Source organism: Geotrypetes seraphini, chromosome 7 (assembly GCF_902459505.1).
Source record: "Geotrypetes seraphini chromosome 7, aGeoSer1.1, whole genome shotgun sequence".
In the NCBI taxonomy this organism is placed as follows: domain Eukaryota; kingdom Metazoa; phylum Chordata; class Amphibia; order Gymnophiona; family Dermophiidae; genus Geotrypetes; species Geotrypetes seraphini.
The window spans coordinates 134,327,598-134,348,093 of record NC_047090.1 but is presented as its reverse complement, the minus strand read 5'-3'; the positions used below and the strand labels follow the sequence as shown (position 1 = coordinate 134,348,093).

Here is a 20,496-nt window from a genome sequence, read left to right as displayed (position 1 = left end):
GGCGGTGGATGGCCTTGTCCCCATGCCCGCAGTGAGCACTTCCCCCCCCCTCTATTTCGGTGGGTTACCCACAGGTACCTGCCACCATGTCATTATCTAATACTGATGAAGTTTGCTGTTAGCAGGATCAGCCTCTGGGGGCACCTAGCTAGCCAGCCTCCTTTTTTATTTTTTGAGCTCGGGGGCCGTCCCCTGCATAGCTATTCACATTCCTGTTTTATCAGAAGCTTGAGTGCAGCCTGTTTGGCTCCATTTCGTCTTGGCCGGGTTTAATAGCACACAAGAAAAACAGAAAAGATGACCTGTGATGCTCAATTTCTTTATTATGATTGAGACTCAACACGTATGTTTCGGCCACTTGGCCTGCCTCAGGAGTCTGAATCTTTATAAAGCAATCTGTATCACATATATTTAGAGCCTTTGTACTGTAATTCTTGAAAAAATGTGTTGAGTAAGATATGAGCCGATACAGAGTGGCAGCTTCTGAAACTATCAAAATGAAAGGGGTTTAATAGCCAGCTGAATGGTACTCCCCTCTTTCGCGATGAGTCTTTTGGGGGGTTGAGGCTCAGTCTGACCTCTGTGTGACTGATAACCTGAATACCAGGTTCGTCCAGTGAATTTGCTGGGCAAATTTCTTCTCCGTTTGTTTCAGCTGAATTCCTATGCTGAAGCAGGCAAGCGCCACATGACACAGGGAGTAAGGCTGTTATATTCTATGGGGAAAATCGGAGGGAGGGATCGATCTTCAAAAGTCAAATTTGAAGGTTTCTGTACCCAGAGCCTAGGTTTCTCTGCTCTAAAACCCTTTACCCTGTGTTTTTGTCTTTCAAGGAAGTCTCCACGGGCTACTTTTGATGCAATTTTGTTGGTGGCAGCCATCTTGAATTTTAAACAATCTTTTTTTTTTTTTTTTTTTTTTCTCTAAAGCCTTTTTCTGCCATAAACCCCTCAATTTTGCTTAAAATCAACAGAGATGGACCCTCAGGCCTTCCTACCCTTATATCATGCCAGGTTTGTGCTGGATGGTGGCCAACTTAGGAGTGTCCATGTCCCACGTGCAGTAGAGTGCATGAGGGAGGGGTGAGAGCCTCAAGCTCTGCCTCCTCCGAGTTCTCCAGGGCTAAGGATCTGTAGGAAGCATACTCCCAGGGGAGGAGACTCTTTCCAGAGCCCTCTGAAGGTGCATTGGCCAATCGCAGATTAATGGGGGCCACAGAGCCCTGGAGGACTGGCAGGGGATCTCTGCTGGAGTCCTCAAGATCCCCAGTTCAAGGTTTTACCTCGGATTTTGTGAGCCTCATATGAAATGCCTATTTGACCTGCCAAGGTACTCTGTGTCTGCTTGCAGAACCCCAGAGGTGGTGGCATAGGGCAGTTCTTAGCATGCGCCCCAGCCAGACGAGGACACAGGCTTGGATTCAGAGGTTCAGTCTGACATAGACTGGGAGGATTGAAAGTCCAGTTCCATACCACTGTTTGTTGCTGGCAGAGTCTTGCTCTTTGCATGAGAGTAGTGCTGTCTTCAGGGCCTCTGCGCGCTTGGGTATTATTTCTGCCTTACTGATAGAATTGATGCTGGAAATCCCTCCAGCTTCCTTGTCTCGGTGCTCAGTTATGAGCAGCTCTGTTGCTCCGACCACGTGCTTTCCTTCACATCCGGACATCAGAAAGCTGGTCACAGACCACTGGGAGTCTCCAGAGGGGTAACTGTGGGGGCTAAGGCTATGGCCAAGCTTTACCTGATGGCTTCAAATTTCCAGCAGTTGTTTATTCAGTCGAAGGTGGATTCAGTTGCGGTGCAGGTCACCAAATGTACATCCCTGCCCAGTGAAGGAGGTGTGATTTTAAAGGATTCTTGGGATCGTAAAGTGGACTTGATTCTCAAGAGACAATTTGAAGCCTTGACCCTAGAGTTAAGATGGCATCTGCAACTTCCTTTGTTCTGGAGAACAATGAGGATCCCCCAAATGCTCCTATCTGGGTGAATTATATAGCGGACACTCTGTATGATATTAGATTTATGAGTAAGGTGTCAGCCTTTGCTCTATGGATGCTTTGGATTACAGTGGGCAGGAGATTCTGACTCTAAAGGCATGTTGAGCAAACTCCCCTTTCAGGGGCAGATGCTATTTGGCAAGGGTCTGGATGACCTGATGGCAACTGTTATGGTCCGTTGTCCCAGGGCCTTACCATACAGCAGATCCTGGGTGGCTAGGGGTCTGGGACTGGGCAATTTTGAGACTTTTGAATTTTTGTCCTTATGAGGTAGGCCAAGCAACACAGAGGTCCTTTCAGTGATCATGTCAGAGGTCCAGCGGAGGCAGAAGACAGCAAACCTTGGGCTCTCGCTCCTCGGCCTCTAAGAAATCACAATAATGCCAGGACTGGAGGCCGATCCTGGACCTCAAGTTGGTCAGTACGGCCCTGGTGACCTGGATTGGCCACCGTGAGGACGAACTACTTGGTCTTGATAGACCATTGGTCTGACCCAGTAAGGCTGTTCTTATGTATTGGCTGTTGCTTAGTATTGGCAGCTCCTTTACTTCCAGGCCCATATATGAGACTGGCATATGGAGGTGGCCTTGGGACTGTACTTTGGATGATTGGGTGCTTCCATAATCTCATGGATGCAGACTTGGTGACTTTTCAAATTCATATGACCACGACTCCTAAATTGAGCTCGCATGAGTTCCCAGAAAACATACAGTGCAGTAATACTTATAAACATCTCTGCCTTGTCATACACATCCTATATTTTCTCTGGATGGTGTTGATTCTATAACCATATCTGGATTAGTTTGGATGTATCACTCAATAAGGCTGCCTAAATAGTTCAGACCTAATGTCATTTATACATGGTGAGGATCCCTTGTGCCAGAAGAAGTTTTTTTAGTTTTCAAATTGACAGTATTTGTGACAGTATTTGAATTGAGGATGGGATGAATGTTGTTTGTGTGTCTTTCATTTAGACCATGAGTTCTTAACCAAGTCCTTGGGATACACCAAGACAGTCAGGTTTTCAGCATATCCACAATGAATATGTTTGAGACAGATTTGCAAACAATAGAGGCATGCAGAAGACTGCAGAAGACAAACATGAATAGGGATGGAAGACCCTAATTGATTTTTAGAGGGTTGTGTTCGTGAGAAGCTAGCTAAAATAAAGGTAGACACAGTGATGGGACCGGATGGTGTACATCCAAGGGTGCTGAAGGAATTTAGGAAAGTTCTGGTGTCTCCGCTGACTGACCTTTTCAATGCTTCTCTAGAGTCAGGAGTGGTACCGGAGGACTGGAGAAAGGCGGATGTGGTCCCTCTCCACAAAAGTGGAAGTAAGGAAGAAGTAGGGAATTACAGGCCGCTAAGTTTGACTTCTGTGGTAAGTAAATTAATGGAAACGTTTTTAAAACAGAGAATGGTGAAGTTTTTGGAATCCTGTGGATTACAGGATCAGAATTAACATGGATTCACTAGAGGTAGGTCTTGTCAGACAAATCTGATCAATTTCTTTGCCTGGGTGACCAGAGAATTGGATAGAGGGTATTCACTAGATGTGGTGTACTTAGATTTTAGCAAAACCTTTGACAGTGTTCCACACAGACGTCTAATAAATAAACTGAGTACCCTTGGGATGGGTCCCAAAGTGACAGGCTGGGTCAAGAACTGGTTGAGTGGAAGATGATAAGAGGATAGTGATCATTGGAGATCACTTTGAGGAAAGTGATGTTACCAGTGGTATGCCTCAAGGTTCTGTTCTTGGGCCTGTTCTTTTTAACATTTTTATAAACAATACTGCTGAAGGGTTGTCGGGTAGGATTTGCCTCTGTGTGGATTATACAAAAATCTGCAATAGAGTAGATACTCCAGATGGTGTGAATAACATGATGAAAGACCTGGCGAAGCTTGAAGAATGGTCTGAAATTTGGCAGCTAAAATTTAATGCTAAGAAATGCAAGGTCATGCATTTGGGCTGCAAAAATCTAAGGGAAGGGTACAGTTTAGGGGGTGAAGAATTTATGTGCACGGCAGAAGAGCAGGACTTGGGTGTGATTGTATGTGATGATCTTAAGGTGGCCAAACAGGTTGAAAAGGTGACTGTGAAAGCTAGAAGGATACTAGGTTGCATAGGGAGAGGTATGGCTAGTAGGAAAAAGGAGGTATTGATACCCCTGTATAAGACTTTGGTGAGACCTCATTTAGAATATTGTATGCAATTCTGAAGGCTGCACCGTCAAAAAGATATAAAAAGGATGGAGTCTGTCCAGAGGAAGGCTACTAAAATGGTGCATGGTCTTCATCATAAGGAATATGACTTAAAGATCTCAATCTGTATACTTTGGAGGAAAGGCAGGAGAGAGGAGATATATAGAGACGTTTAAATACTTACATAATGTAAATGCGCATGAGTAGAGTCTTTTTCATTTGAAAGGAAGCTCTGGAATGAGAAGACATAGGGTGATGTTAAGAGGTGATAGGCTCCGGAGTAATCTAAGGAAATACTTTTTTACAGAAAGAGTGGTAGGTGTGTGGTACACTCTCCTGGAAGAGGTGGTGGAAATAGAGACTGAATTTAAGAGGGCCTGGGACTTGGGATCTTTCGGAGAGAGAAAGAGATAATGGTTGCTGCGGATGAGCAGACTGGATGGGTCATTTGGCCTTTTATCTGCCGTCATGTTTCTATGTTTCTATATTCATTGTGGAGATCTTGAAAACCACACTGGCATGCAGTAACACAGATAGTAGGTCCTGAGTCAGGCAAATGTGAGGTTAAATCCATTGCCCTTCGATACCCCACCCCCATTGACATATACCAGAGTTTCCCTGGTGTCTAGTTAATGGGCAGTAGTGAACCCCAATTGCTCCTGCTTGGTCACCCTTCTAGATATTAAAAGATGCCATTTTGAATCTAGGCAGCTGATGAAGTTGGGGTGACTGTGCACTGTACCTGCCTGTCCACCAGATACCAGTGTAATCCCCATGAGATGCTTGAGGGGAGTGGTGGTGGATGTTCTATTTATTTTTTTGAACTTTCTGTTTAAGAGGTTCCCTAGAAGTATTGGTTTCCATTTTAACAGCCTGATTCTCTAAGGGAGGAAAAAAAAAGTGCATTAAGGGCAAATACACTATTTTAACATTTAACGTGCATTATTTTAAAAAGTGTGTGTGTTTTTTTGTTTTTTTTTAAGTTCAATAAATTTTTATTGAGTATTTTGAAAAATACAAGGAGCAATTCAAATACATAAGAATAAGATAACGTTTTGTATATATATATGATCTATAAATATAAAATTAATTATAAAGGACCATAGTATTAAGAAAAGCTCAGAGTAATGGAGTTGTTTGTGAAGACTGTATGAGAAAAAGATGAAGGAAGACAGAGTAAAAATAAAAAGAGAAAGGAAAGAAAGAGGAAAGGTGGAGAAAAGGAAGGGAAGACAGGAGTGTCTACAAAGCAGAGCGTACATATGAATCTAAAAATGACCAGGGTGATTTCTTGCTTTTTAAATTCATGGAGATTCAGAGTGTGATTTTACTCTCATATGCATATGATTCAAGTCTATGATACATACATAGTGAGTTCCACCAAAACGTATAATCTAATAACGAAAATGATTTCCAATTTTTCAGAATGTGCATGAGAGCAGTCACAATCATGGTATCAATGAGTTTAGGAGGACATTTTGATTGCGCGAAGCAGGGATGTTGAGATCGAAGGATTATAATGTCCATAGAAATTTCTTCTGAGCAGTTAGTGATAGATTGTATGGTATTCCAAATTTGGGTCCAAAAAGAGCGGACTAAAGTACAATGAAAAAACATATGATCAAGAGTTCCCTCCTCTTTCAAGCAGTTCCAGCAAATAGAGTCAAGTTTTAAGTTGGCTTTCCACATGCGAAATGGGGTCCATATTGCATTCCACATAATAAAGAACATTGATTGTGAAACTCTAGAAGATAGAAGTGGGCGGTTTGTTGAAGACCAAAAGAGTTCCCAATCAATGTCAGATAGCGGAATGGTGAGTATATTATCCCAGTGTTTCATAGATTGATATGAAAAAGTGAATAAATGATCTCTCAGAATATTATAGAAAAAAGATATAGCTTTTCCTTTTGATAGAGACCATAAAGACCAATGGTAGATAGTGTTTTTGGAAGACATGAAGTCATACCGTATATGCACAGAAGACAGCACTTCAATAAGTGAGATCCACTATGAATAGGCAGAGGAAGGCAACAGGTATGTGGAGCAGAGTATATCAAAAGGAATTGACGTAGTGAGAGTAGACAATTGATGAGCAAACCATATACCTGCTCACTGCCACCGTTTCCATGAAAGGGATATGCCATGGTTTGGGATTTTGGGATTATTCCAAAGAGACATGAGTGGGCTTACACTAATTGAGATCTCAGCTATATTATCTAAATGATGGAGAGCATGCTGCGTTGAATTCAACAGAGAATACTTTCTCAAATGTCTAGGTATTGATATCGTTAGTAAGCAGGAGATGTGTAGAGGTTTGCATAGAAAACACTCCATTTCAAACCAAGTAGGAGGGTCTTGAGAAAAGGAGTCATTAACCCAGTAGGCTCCATATTTAGCTAATGAAGCAATATAATAATGATAGAAATCTGGGAAGTTAAGACCACCGTTAATTTTAGAGGCCTTCAGCTTGGCTAGAGCAATTCAAGGTTTTTTCTTGTTCCATATAAATTCAGATAGCTTCCTATTTAGCCAATGGAAAAATGATTTCTGGCATAAAAGAGGAAGCATAGAGAGAATGTAATTAATTTGAGGTGCTAGGGTCATTTTGATGGATGCTATCCTACCCCACCAAGACAAATAAAGTGGAGACCACCGAGATGTAGTGTTAAGAATTAAATTTTTGATTTTAGATATATTAAGATCTTGAGCGAGGACCGGATCCTTGTGTATTAAAATCCCCAAGTATTTCACAGCTTCATTAGACCATGTGAATGGAAAGTTAGCCAAATCTGATTGAAGAATGTTATTATTCAGAGGAAAGATTTCTGATTTCTCCCAATTGACAGATTATCCGGAAAATCCGGAGTATTGTTTGATGATATGTATAAGATGAGGAAGAGAAGATTGAGGGTTCCTAAGAAAAATTAAGACATCATCAGCATAGGCTGCTAATTTAAAGTTTCGATCAGAGGAGGGAATACCATTAATTAAGGGGTTTTGTCGAATAGCAGAGAGAAGAGGCTCCAACACTAAATTGAACAGTAGTGGTGAGAGAGGACATCCCTGTCTAGTGCCTTTGTGAAGGGGAAATTTATTGGATAGAGAATTGTTAATTAGAATACGAGCGGTGGGACAGTGATATAATGTTTCTATCCATTTCGTGAAAAATGAGCCAAAGTTATACCATTTCAAGACATAGAAAAGAAAAGGCCACTCCACTCGATCAAAGGCTTTTTCAGCGTCTATAGCTAGGCCTATTATTGGGTCTGTCAAAGTTTTAGCGTGAGCATTAATATGGTGAAAGAGGCGCAGGTTATCTCCTATATATCTTTGTTTGATAAACCCTGTTTGATCCTTATGTATAAGATGTGGAATTACTTTGGTAAGTCTTAATGCAAGTAATTTTGCCATTATTTTGTAATCTAAATTAAGGAGAGAGATAGGAAGGAAGTTTTTGACCAAAGTGGCGTCTCTGTCAGGCTTAGAAATTACTACAATGGTGGCTTCAGTGAAATTAAATTGTTTATCTGGAGTGGAATGGAGGAAATCATAGTATGTAAGGAGAGGAGGAGCTAAAATGTTTCGGAATTGTTAAAAAAATTCGTTAGTGAAACCGTCCGGACCAGGGGCTTTCCCAGTCGGTAGGGAAGATATGGCAGCTTCTATTTCTGTTATGGTTATCGGAGAATCTAGTTCCAATTTAAGAGAGTCCGATATGGTCGGATGAGATAAGGAGGAAAGAAAGGAGTCTATATTTGATTCAGAAGCCGCAAATTCAGATTGGTATAATGAAGCATAAAAATTTTCAAATTGAGAAGAAATTAAAGATCTGGTTTTGACTAATTGTCCTAATGAATTTTGGATAGATGTGATATGTAGTCTTTTGGATTTAATTTTAAGGTATCTGGCCAAGGGGCGACCCATAAGATTATCTCCCATATAATGGCCAGATTTGGAGATGAAGATATCCCGTCTGGCTGTGCATGAAACTAAGGTATTATATTCATATTTAAGTTTTTGGATATTTTGGAGAATATTTGGGTCATGTAAGTGATTAGACATATGTTGTATTTCTAATGTTTTAATAGAGTTTTCTAATTCTTTTTCCTTTATCATGGACTGTTTTTTTTTCCAAGAGGCAATTTTTATCAATTCACCTCTAAGGGTTGCTTTGTAAGCTTCCCAGACTATGGAAGGACAAACTTCAGGGTCTTTAGAGTTATTTTCAAAAAATTGTACTGTGAACGAATTAATTTTTTCAACAGTTTCTTCATCTAAAAGTAGGGCATTGTTCAGTCTCCAAGAAGGAGATTCTTTACGTGGAGCCGAGATAGAAATATATAAAGAAATGGCAGCATGATCCGTAAGAGAGATTGGATGTATAATAGCATTGGTAAGATCCTGAATGAGAGAAGAGGATATGAGAAAGAAATCAATTCTCGAGTAAGTATTGTGTGGTGGTGAAAAATGTGAGTATTCTCTACCTTTTGGGTGAAGTAATCGCCAAGGATCTACAAGTGAGAATGCATCATTTAGAGCCTGAAGAGCTGTGAAAGACTTTGATTTGGAAGGTTTACAAGAAGAAGATCTATCAATATACAAGTCTTGGATTTGATTAAAGTCCCCTCCCAATATTAGAGAACAAGAACCGAATTCAATTAGCGCTAGCTGAATATCTCTAAAAAAAAATCCGGGTGATCTTTAACCGGGCCATATATATTAAGAAGAACAAAATCCACTGAGTGCAACGCAGCATGTACCAGACACCATCTTCCCTCCTTGTCTGTTTTAATTGAATAAATAATGGGAGAGAGTTTATCTTTAAGAAATATTGAAACACCATTTTTCTTTTGATGAGTTGCAGGGGAGTATAAATGAGCGGAATATCCCTTTAGTTGGAATTTCGTGGCAGCAGCGGGTGGAAGGTGGGTTTCTTGTAAGAAAATTATAGCTGGATGTTTGTTGAACACATAATTAGATATCTTTTTTCTTTTAATGGGATGATTCAGACCATTCACATTAAAAGAAAAGACATGTAGGTCAGCCATAATATATGATATGCAGTGGTGAAATATAAAGTATATCCCCTTGGTCAAGAAAAAATAGCTGATATATTTGTAAAGTTAGGTAGACACTCCTGTCTAAGAAGAAAAATAGAAAGAGCATTAAAATAAGAAAGAAGAAATCAGTATTATCAGCATAATATATGGTTAGAAAAGAAGTAAACCATAATATTATGCATATCTTAAAATATTTTAAGGGTGCTCCTATGAGCACAGAAGAATAACACATGTGAAGCAATTAACAAAATCCACACCTAATCAGTAATATAAAATGTGAGATTAGTGTGCTTAACTTAGTAGACTATACAAAGTATGTATTTCATTACATAGTATAGTGAGATAAGAGCTTATTGGCACAATCTGAAATATCAAAACTGGAATTGATTTGATCAGACAGAGACCTCAAAGAAAACTGCACGACTGATGACAAGTAGAGTTAAATCGTTGGGGTATTATTGATCATAGTCTCAGACATAGAGTCTATAAATAGTTGTGCGGCTACTTTGTCTGTGCATGTATGTGGTTTCCCATCTCTCCATATGCGTAAAGATGCCGGGTACACAAGTGCGAACCTCACTCCCCGACGATGAAGCGTGGAACATAGTGGCACCATTGCCTTGCGAAGGGTGGATACATGTAAGGAGTAGTCATTAAATAATAGTAATTTTTGACCTTCATATTCAAGTCGACCATGTTTCCGAAAGGCTTGCATGATGAGTTCTTTGTCTTTCCAGTTAATATATCTAGCAATTACTGTTCGCGAGCGGTTGTTATCCTCCATACGTTGGCCTAAGCGGTGTGCCCGCTCGCATAGAAAACCAGTCACAGGGGTCACCAGGCCAAGTTGTTTTGGGAGCCAAATCTGAAAAAAATGGTATAGATCTTGATCAACACGGAGACTAGGTAGCCCCACAACTCGTAGATTATTGCGGCGTTGACGATTTTCTTGGTCATCCAAACGTATTGTCAATGTTGCCACTTGATTTTGCAAGGCAATCACATTTTTGCGATCTTGCAATGTTGCATCTTCATTTTCAGACACCCTTTGCTCCACTGCTGCAATACACCCAGCATGTGCTTCAAAACGATCGTTAATACAGTCTACAGCCAACTGTAATTTAAGAAATTTATCTTCTAGGGCTGCGGTGACCATTTTCAAAATTTCTTGGGCCCAATCACCCCATTGTGCCGAGGTTAGAGTTGGAGTCGGTGACGTCGCCATTTTAAGCACTGAGCAGGATGATTTATGTTTAGGTGTTTTCGCCGATCTTACCGGAATTCCTATCTGATGCGTACTTTAAAACTGCTACACATATACGAGAAAGCTCTGTAGGTGAGTCAGAAATAGTTTGAATAAGATTTATTCTTAGGCACACTCTCTTCTACCCACAGCCGCAAATATACCTATGATATACAGGTTCAAAAGAATGCAGCCAGCTCCCTGCAGGGGAGAGAGATCTCTGGTAACCAAGGCTGGTTCAAAGTATTGTTATTTTTTTTTAATTTGTATCGGTTTCGCCGGAGTTTAAAATTCCAGGAGGCATGGAGGTGAAGGTCTCACATCTCTGGCGCACTTACGATTCCGCCATGGCATAAGACATGAACAAAACGTTCATCCGGGACATCAGGAGTCTGGAGATCTCAGGCCTCTTACTGCTGAGCAGCGCTGGAGAAGTTTTCTTTTCCTTTTTTGTTCTTTTTAGTTTGTGCCGATTTTTTTTTTAATTTTGTGCCGGTTTCGCTGGGATTTAAGCGAAGGTCCCGTACAACTGGCGCATTTGCGACCTCGGCATGACCCAGGATATGAGCGACACCTTCATCCGGGATATCGGGTGTCTGGGTTACTCGTCTGAGATGAGTTGATGGTTCTGGCAGCAAAAATATAATAGACTGTGTAAAAAAAACAAATATAAAAGCACAGTTTTATTTGAATTAGGCGTGTGCAAGAGGAGCCGTTACGCCATCTGTGTGTTTTCCGTGGCGATCAGGCCCCCTAGAGCTGACTACTTCTTAAAATTAACTCACAGTCCAACTGCCACTGTCAGCACTAAGCCTCTTTTGATCTGTCTTTACTATTCAAATTTAACAAGCAAAGTCACACCTTCAGATGATCATTGGAAGTATTCACATCGAGTTCTCATTCACAGAGCTTGGCACTGGAATAAATACCACCGAAGATGTAATGGACTGTCTTAAAAAAGAACTTTTTATGATAGTCTTACACAGAGCTTAAGCTGATGCTACCATCTTGCAGAGTTCTAGTTTCTTGCAGAGTTTCTTAACACATGTAATTGCTCCCTTTCTCCACAACAAAAAAGACTCTTTAATAGGCTTGCACGATTTTATGTATATGGTTAATAGTTCTAATAAATAAATTGTTGTTCTAGAGGCTGATCTGCATAGTCCCTTCCCCCACTACTTCTTGTGCTCCCTTTCTCAACACACCTTTAAAATACACTGAATTAAAATGAATGCAATGATTGAAAATTATTGAAATTTTATTTGGGTGCATTTTGAGTAAATTGTAACCCTAATTCTTTCTTTGCATCATATTTTATGTATCAAGTGGCTTTGTGTTCATGACATTAATAGGATAGATTCCATTTTATTAGTGAAAATAAAGCAGAACAAATGATTTTAGAGCTAATGGAGTGAATATCTGGAGAAAGAAGCAACCCTTATGTGAAAGAGCATTAGGACTCAGCCAGTCAAAATGCTAAAAAAAAGAGAAAGTGAGAGAGAGATCCAAGATGGCGCTGAGTGTCTGGTGACTGGAAAGACGCTCTGAGATTACCTGCTCATTTGAGTGCGTTGCCTGAGTTTTCTTTTCCTCTGCAATGCTGAAAAGAAGGGGTAGGAGCACTGCTGGAGCCTTGCGGCACCCGGAAAATCCCCTTCTCACTATCATTGAGCAGTTTCTCAACCGCCTTCAGAGGGAGTCAGCCACGTCAGAGAATTGCCTGCTAAACCTGTCGGCACGGAGTAATGCCGAACCAGAAGTTATTGGGCTTGAAACCACTCTGAGCCCCGACGATAGAAACCCGCCTCCCCCGCAGCGGCGAGCTAGCTCACAATGGGGAGGGAGTGCGTCCAAAGTGGCAGCACTCCTTGACTGAGAGGCTTTAACTTCTGGGAGCCAGTCTTTAGACTCCTTGATGGACATTTTAAGTCTAGAGGTAGAAGCAACGGTGAGAAGAACATCAGAAGAGAAGCAAGACCAACAGAAAGAAAACATTGAAGATGAGCAAACACTGCATGAAAGTTTCTTTTGTTTCTGAAAAGCCGACTAAAGTTACCCGGGATTCTATCTGGGATTTGGTTGCCAAATTAGGAAACTCTAACTTTACAGATTAAGGACATAGAAAAAAATTACAACTTCATAAGCAAGAATTAAGAGACTAAACAATAAATCTCCCTGGTAAAAACTGATGTAGGAAAAATTGAAAAAGATATGACAGGGATAAAACAAGTTCAAGAAACTATGATAAGGATAATCAAAACTTAAGAAGAAAAATGGAGATAACTGAGAATAACTATCTAGCCAATAATCTATGCCTGCTGAACTTCCCTAAAGTTCCCTCTATAACAAACACCTAGGGAGATGTTGAAGAAATATTTTATTGATATCTTCAATATTCCTGAGTAATCTATCCTCCCTTTACACAGGGGTACTATTTACCTATTAAAGAGAAAGAACAGTAAGCAAATGAGCAAGCTCAGGACCACCAAGAAACGCATTTAGATCTAACTGTGATCCTGGAGACTTCACATAAAGAGTTGGGCTAGGCCAGCAACTCTTTTGTTAACTGTGGCATTATCGCCGGATAAAAACTGGATAATGAAAATGTGCTTTAAAAATATATATAAAGAATTTCTTGGCTTGAAAATACAAATATTTCCGAATGTTTGTAAAGAAACTCAAAAACTTAGACGCCAGTTTTCTCATGTTGAAATCAGGTGTAACTCAGGAGATGTATTTTTTTCTTCGTTTTCCGTGTAAATGCATTGTTAGATATGGTATTAACAGATATGTGTTCTATGATCTGTCTCAACTTACTAGTTTTCTGACGTTGAAACGTCTTGAAAGGGAAGGAACAACAAGTTAGATAAAATGAAATAGGCTTCTACATATTCCTCCTCTTTATCAGCTTCTACATATTCCTTCCCTTCCCCATCCCCTCTTTGCAGATGATACCAAAATCTGCAATAGATGGTGTGAATAACATGAAGAAAGATCTGGCGAAGCTTGAAGAATGGTCTGAAATTTGGCAGCTAAAATTTAATGCAAGGTCATGCGTTTGGACTGCAAAAACCAGAGGGAACAGTACCGTTTAGGGGGTGAAGAACTTATATGCACAATGGAAGAATGGGACTTGCGTGTAACTGTATGTGATGATCTTAAGGTGGCCAAACAGATTGAAAAGGTAACGGCGAAAACTAGAAGGATGCTAGGTTGCATAGGGAGAGGTATGGCCAGTAGGAAAAAGGAGGTCTTGCTGCCTCTGTTATAAGACTCTGGTGAGACCTCAATTGTGTACAATTCTGGAGACCACACCTTCAAAAAGATATGAAAAGGATGGAGTCGGTCCAGAGGAAGGCTGCTAAAATGGTGTGTTGTTTTCGTGATAAGGCTTAAAGATCTCAAACTGTATACTTTGGAGGAAAGGCAGGACAGAGGAGATATGATAGTCGTTTAAATACCTACATAATATAAATGTGCATGAGTTGAGTCTCTTTCATTTGAAAGGAAACTGCAAAACTGGAAGAGGTGGTGGAAACAGAGACTGTGTCTGAATTCAAGAGGGCCTGGGATAGGCACATGGGATCTCTGAGAGAGAAAGAGATAATGGTTACTGTGGATGGGCAGACTAGATGGACCATCTGCCGTCATGTTTCTATGTTTCTGGATTCAGCCATCACACACCTTTATTTCCTTATTTGCTAGATGTTCTATTAGTTCCTTTTTTGTCACTCATTGTTAATCTTGGATTCATTATGAGGATTTGAGATTGTTTTGATAGTTTATTTGATTTAAAATTTTGTTTTTAAGCATTAATTAAATAATCAATCTTTCTGTGCGAAATGTTTTAATTTTAATAAAATGTTAAAATTGATTTTAAAATGCTTAAACAAAAGGTTAATTCCCTAACTTTCTTGGTCACTGCCATGAGATTGGATAGTAATGGTTGATCTACAGTTGATTGACAACCTGATGAATTGGTGGTCTTTGTATAGAAACTTTGCTTTATTGTTCCATATTGTTCAAATTGAACTCATGTGATAGCCTAAATAGTTCAAATTCAGAATTAAGCAATTTTGTCTGATGTGATAAAATGGAAAATTAATCTTTAAATAAAAGATTTATGTTGAAAAATTGCCTGGTAGCAATGTTAGTGACAATATGTTGTTGTTAAGTAGCGCATTGCATCTTTCTTAGACTTGTGAAAGACTACATGCTAAACGGGGTTCATTTGTAGGATAATGGTGATAGTTTGAGAGAGTTGTGGTGGTTCCTAGAGTAATAGACAAGTATTATTAGGTGTCTCCCATTTAATGATTGCTGTATATGTTTTAGGTTTATGTGTGTGCCATACATGGGTTCAAATTTATTGCCTATTTTGGAGGTTGTTTATATTGTGATAGTTGAATGCATTGTTCAGTGGGATTTGATTCAGTTCACAAATGAAATAAAATGGATCAACCTCGAAAAGATATGACTTTGCTTCAGTGTTTGGTATATATGTAAAACTTCTCTCTTGAATTTTAAGGATGGCCCCAGAAGTGGCAGCAGTAGAGAAGAATGGGGGCTACAACCAGCTTTGTGATATCTGGGCAGTGGGTATTACAGCAATTGAACTTGCAGAGCTTCAGCCGCCTATGTTTGATCTTCATCCTATGAGGTAAGTTGATTGCCCACATGTTTTTGTTCATATTGTTGTTGGAAGAAAGGCCAACATTGGAAGGCCATATCATCTGGTATAAACAGTGGAATGTCGAAATTAGAATGCAGAGAGGATTTTATTAGTAGATTTATTTATTAATTTAAGATTTATAAACTGCTTAAATCTAAGCAGTGTACATACCAAACATACACAATTGTAAAAACAACATGTAACAAATCATACAAAAATAGTAAAAATTACTAATTGGTAGAGCATTTTAAGGTACTATGATAAATTCAAATATTCTTCCTTAACCTTAATCTTTCCTTAAAATTGAAGACCACCCAGACCTGGAGAATTAAATCCCATTGGGTTTACAAATAAACATCTATGAATAGTTGTATTTTTAAAAGTTTCTTAAATGACACATGATCCCTACATACTCTCAATAATCCAGGAAGTGAATTCCAACATTTTTTCCAGCTATAGAAAAAAATAGCCATTTAATCTAACTTAGTGGACCCCATCTTCTTTCAGACTAATCAATTGCATCTCTCCCTCAGATCTCAAGTTTCTTACTGGTCGATAAATCTCCCACAAATTTTGAAAACAAATAGGAACAAAAGAATATAATACTTTGTGAACAACTGACAACACCTTGTAGTATATCCTCTGCTGTACTGGTAACCAAATGTAAAGACTTCAGAACTGGAGTAGTTATGTTCAATCCTAGGGATAACCAACAATTAAACTTACAGCTGAATTCATTAAAAACTGTAAGGGTTTACACTTCTGTTTTGTCAATCCAAGGTAAAGCATGTTAACAACAATGCCTGAACCACAGAATGAAAATTTATAGGTTGGCCCTTGAGTAAAGATGCAAGTTACAGTATTTGAGGCCACTCTTATTTGATCTCCATCTTTTTTTTTGGCCCTACTAGAGAGATCTGTGATAAAATATTTATCTGCTATCTGATGATACTTCTCTTGCGTATTTGAGTGTCATGTGCACTTTGGATCCTGGATTGGTTCATCTTTTTGTAGGTATTTGACCCTAATGGTTTTCTTGAGCATCTTGGTAGTATTTTAGCTTGATAATTTGGGGAGATGCTATATAATTTTTCATGTTGCTGTATTTTTAATTGCAATATATTAAGATAATTATAACACTTATTTGTTAGAAAGAAGGATGTTTACATATGATGTGTCTTATTTTTTAGGGCCTTGTTCTTAATGTCAAAAAGTAATTTTCAACCTCCAAAGTTAAAGGAAAAGACAAAATGGTGAGTCAGTCTGCATTTCATGATGGAAGGGGAGCATATTACTATAAAATAGAAAAGCATTAACCAGGAGTAGAATAATGGAATGCACTGATGAAAGTGAGATTAGAATTACCTTTTCAGCAAAGGCTTATCAGCTGTGATCTAGAATATAAGACAGTAGACTTGTTCTCTTATCTTCTGTTATCTGGTTATTTAGAGAACCATGTTTGGCTAAAGATTTTACTATGCAATTGTAGTGGGCAGTTTTCAAACTGAGTAGGTACATAGTTGCAGATTTTGCACTTATAATATACCGTATTTTTTGATGCATAAGATGCACTTTTTCCCCCCAAAAGTGGATGGAAATAAGGGTGTGGTGTGTCTTATGAAGTGAATATACCACCACCCATCCCCCCGGCGGTACCTTTAAATTGTGGTGGTCGCTAGACAGCTGTCTGCTGATGTCAGGGTCAGCAGCGCAGAAGCGCGTTAATGCCTGGGCCTCCAACACTTCCTAATTGTGGTGGTTGCTGGTGCTTCGCTGGACGACTGCCTACTGATTACCAGTATGTCTGGCCAGTGGCGTACAAGTGCGCTCCTGCGTGAACGCACGGCACATCCTGAATGGTTGCTGTCAGTCTGGCGCTTGTGCTCCGCTGGCCCCATAGAAACTAAGCTTGATTCGTTCCACTTCCCTTCCCCCCCGGCCACCGGCGCGCTGCTCCATCCCACCCCATCACATCCCCAAAAGACCCCCCACCCCCGAGGCCACTGGTGTGCTTCCACATCTCCCCAGCTCGCAAACGCCCCCCCCCTGTGAACTGGCATCGCCTACTCGTGAACGTCCACCTCCCCCCCCCCCACCTGAACTGGCATCCCCCGCCCAAACTGAAAGCTTACCCCCCAATGTCGCACCGGCACGCAGCACCAACCCACAGGAGATGCCAGTGCACGAAGATCGTGCCTCTCCTCCAACTGGGCCTTGAGCATCTGTGCATGCTCAAGGCCTTTTGACTTCCGCCTCTCTCCGAGATTCTCAGATTTGTAGGTTTTTAGGGAGGGGAATATGTTTTGGCATTGATTAAGAGGTATAGATAGGTTGTTTATTTTTATGAGGTGTTGGTTAATTGGAAAATGGGGGGGGGAATAAGTCTTGTCTTTATTCTATTAAGTTTATTGTACTGTAATGTTAATATTATATGTAAATTTATCATCTCTTGTGCATAATTGAAGTTTTAAAAATGAATTTAAAAAAAAAGAAAAGAGGTTTTTAGCGCATGATGGCGTGGTAAATGCTCCGATACTCATAGAAGTCCTATGAGTTTCCAAGTACTTACCTTGCCGGCCTGCACTAAAAACCTCTGGCGCAGCTTAATAAAAGAGGGAGGGGGGTTACGACAGTAGAAAAATATGTTGGCACCCTGGTGTAAATTTGCTGATGAATCAATAACTCTAAATATTACTCTAAATTTTATATGAAGTTTCTTTAATATTGGTGTAATGTGAACAAATTTCAGAACCTCTATGATTCTGGGTATTCTGCAGAGCCTAAAGTTTAGTAGGTGCCATCCCCAAATAAGTGAATTACAGTAATCAATTTTAGTCAACACCAGGCTCTGCATTACTATCCAAAAGTCTGATGCTGGCACCATTCCCTTAAGCTTGCTCAATAATCATAGTTGAAAGAAAGATGTTGTAATCAGTCTTTATTGTATAAGTCTTTACTGCCCTTTTTGTAGCAGTAACAGTCGTGAGTTCAAAGGTTTTCATTTTTAGGTATAATCATTGATTCATAGTTATCATTTGGCCCCCAAATTACTGGGGGGGGGGAGAGTGTGGCACAGTGGTTAAAGCTACAGCCTCAGCCCATCAAGTCTGCCCACTCTGCTTACCCACCCCCTGTCTATGCCCTAATGACCCAATTTCCTTATCTTGACCCTCGTAGGGATCCCACACGGGTATCCCATTTATTCTTAAAGTCTGGCACGCTGTCTGCCTCGATCACCTGCACTGGAAGCTTGTTCCAATGATCAACCACTCTCTCTGTGAAGAAATACTTTCTGGTGTCGCCATGAAATTTTCCGCCCCTGAGTTTGAGCGGGTGCCCTCTTGTGGCCGAGGGTCCCTTGAGAAAGAAAATATCATCTTCCACTTCGACCGTCCCGTGAGGTACTTAAATGTTTCGATCATGTCTCCCCTCTCCCTACGTTCCTCGAGAGTGTAGAGCTGCAATTTGTTCAGTCTCTCTTCGTACGAGAGACCCTTGAGCCCCAAGATCATCCTGGTGGCCGTCCGCTGAACCGATTCAATTCTGCGTACATCTTTACTGTAATATATCAGAACTAGCTATAACAAACACACATTGTCTAATTGGATAGCAGATTGCATATATTTTGCTTATGCACAAACAGAGTTGACCTAGAAGGATACACTGTATGTTAGCTCATAAAATAAGAGCCATGTTAGCATTGGTGGTCCAACATCCATAAGATTTGTGGGGCTTTTGATTAGGGATTCCTATCTACATAGTCACATCCTATTATTATTTGTGGAGAGATTCCTGGCACAACACTAGGTCTGGTCTGTCAACACTAGGTCTGTCTTGCAAAATGGTTTTGAATTTAACACCCCTTTTTCTCTGCAATCTATCTCTGTGCCCCCCCCTCCCCTTGCCCTAAACCTGATCCATTTATATTTCCAGGTTGTTTTATTTAAAATAAATAGAGGCCTGTTAGTACTTTTTTAATGTGAAGACTGAATATCTCGCTTATCTTTAAAGAAAACAAAGTAAGTTGCTTTGAATTGGCATATGCTAAAGACAGCAAGGTATCCGTTCTCACAAAGCCGCCTCACCTCCCTTTGGAGTTGGTTTCTTCTGTTAGTTTTGTATGCAACTGTGGTAACTCCATGTGATAACACACAGGAATTGCAAAGCTCTGGAAAGTTCTAGGAGCTCCAAGAGCTTTATTTACATTTTGTATAATCCAGGCTCCATCAACTGTTACCCATGTGCTAAGAATGATACTCTGCTGTCTTAGAAATCCTTTTACAGGTAAGTAACTTTGTGATATATAACATATGCTATAGTAATTTCTCTGACTGGTAGGAAGATTGTTATGGAAATTAATAGGGTCATAAAATTCAAGTATTGTTTCTTTTGATCTTCTTTCAAAAGGACACCAACATTTCATAATTTTGTGAAAATCACACTAACAAAAAATCCAAAGAAGAGGCCAACAGCAGAAAGACTTCTAGCTGTAAGTGTTTAAACAGAAAATATGCTGAAATAGTAATTAGTCTTAAATATACAACTGATTATGGAAGCATAAAAAAATCCTTATGAAATTAATTACTGTATAACATTCATCTGATGTCCATCAAGGTAAGAAATTATAATTTTGAGAACCCTTCCCCTTGACACAATTTTTTGATAGAGTTTTTGGGTCAAAATGTTGTCTGTTGAAAAACGCAAGGAAAATAGATATTATACATGAACACTGGGAAGTTGTGAAATATGTTTATGAAAATAATTTTTTCTTTATAAGATAAAATGATGGGAAGGTAAGCTAAAACAGAAGATTTGTTAGTAGGTGGGATTTTCCTCAGTAAATGTTCTGGAGATTGGTGCTTTTTGTCCAACTCAAGTCACACAATCAAAATTCCTCTGTAGTTGTATAATGCATTCAGTGCTACAGTATATATATTCAGCCTCTACAGTATCCCCTCCTAGCATTTATGGCTGACCCAGGGAATATAAGACCCTAACCAGGACCATCGGCTCGATTATGGCAGGCCAGTACACAGCAATTAAAAACATTTATTGCAGAGTTAATTGAATAGTGGTGATCTGCATGAAGGTGGAAGAACACCTCCAGAACTTTCTATGAATATATGTAACTTCCTATGTTCCGATGTTCATCTTTTTGTTTTGTTTTGGGGGGATTTTGTAGGTGGTTATAGGAGGATACTTGCAGGATCAATGTAATTATTTGTTGTGGCTTTTTTTGCTCTTCCTAATAACTTTTCTGTACATTTCCAAACAGGATTTTGAATTTTCCGAATATGTGATTAGGGATGTATTTT

The 20,496-nt window shown here is 39.7% G+C and overlaps 1 protein-coding gene across 1 annotated transcript in view; it reads left to right on the top strand.

The window, feature by feature from the left end:
• Positions 1 to 20,496, top strand: part of MAP4K5 (mitogen-activated protein kinase kinase kinase kinase 5) — a 293,565-nt gene that overhangs the window by 105,715 nt on the left and 167,354 nt on the right. Inside the window, exons 9-11 of the mRNA XM_033950939.1 lie at positions 15,038 to 15,169; positions 16,372 to 16,434; positions 19,589 to 19,670. Coding sequence (XP_033806830.1) covers positions 15,038 to 15,169; positions 16,372 to 16,434; positions 19,589 to 19,670 — 277 coding nt within the window. The remainder of the gene's footprint in view (positions 1 to 15,037; positions 15,170 to 16,371; positions 16,435 to 19,588; positions 19,671 to 20,496) is intronic.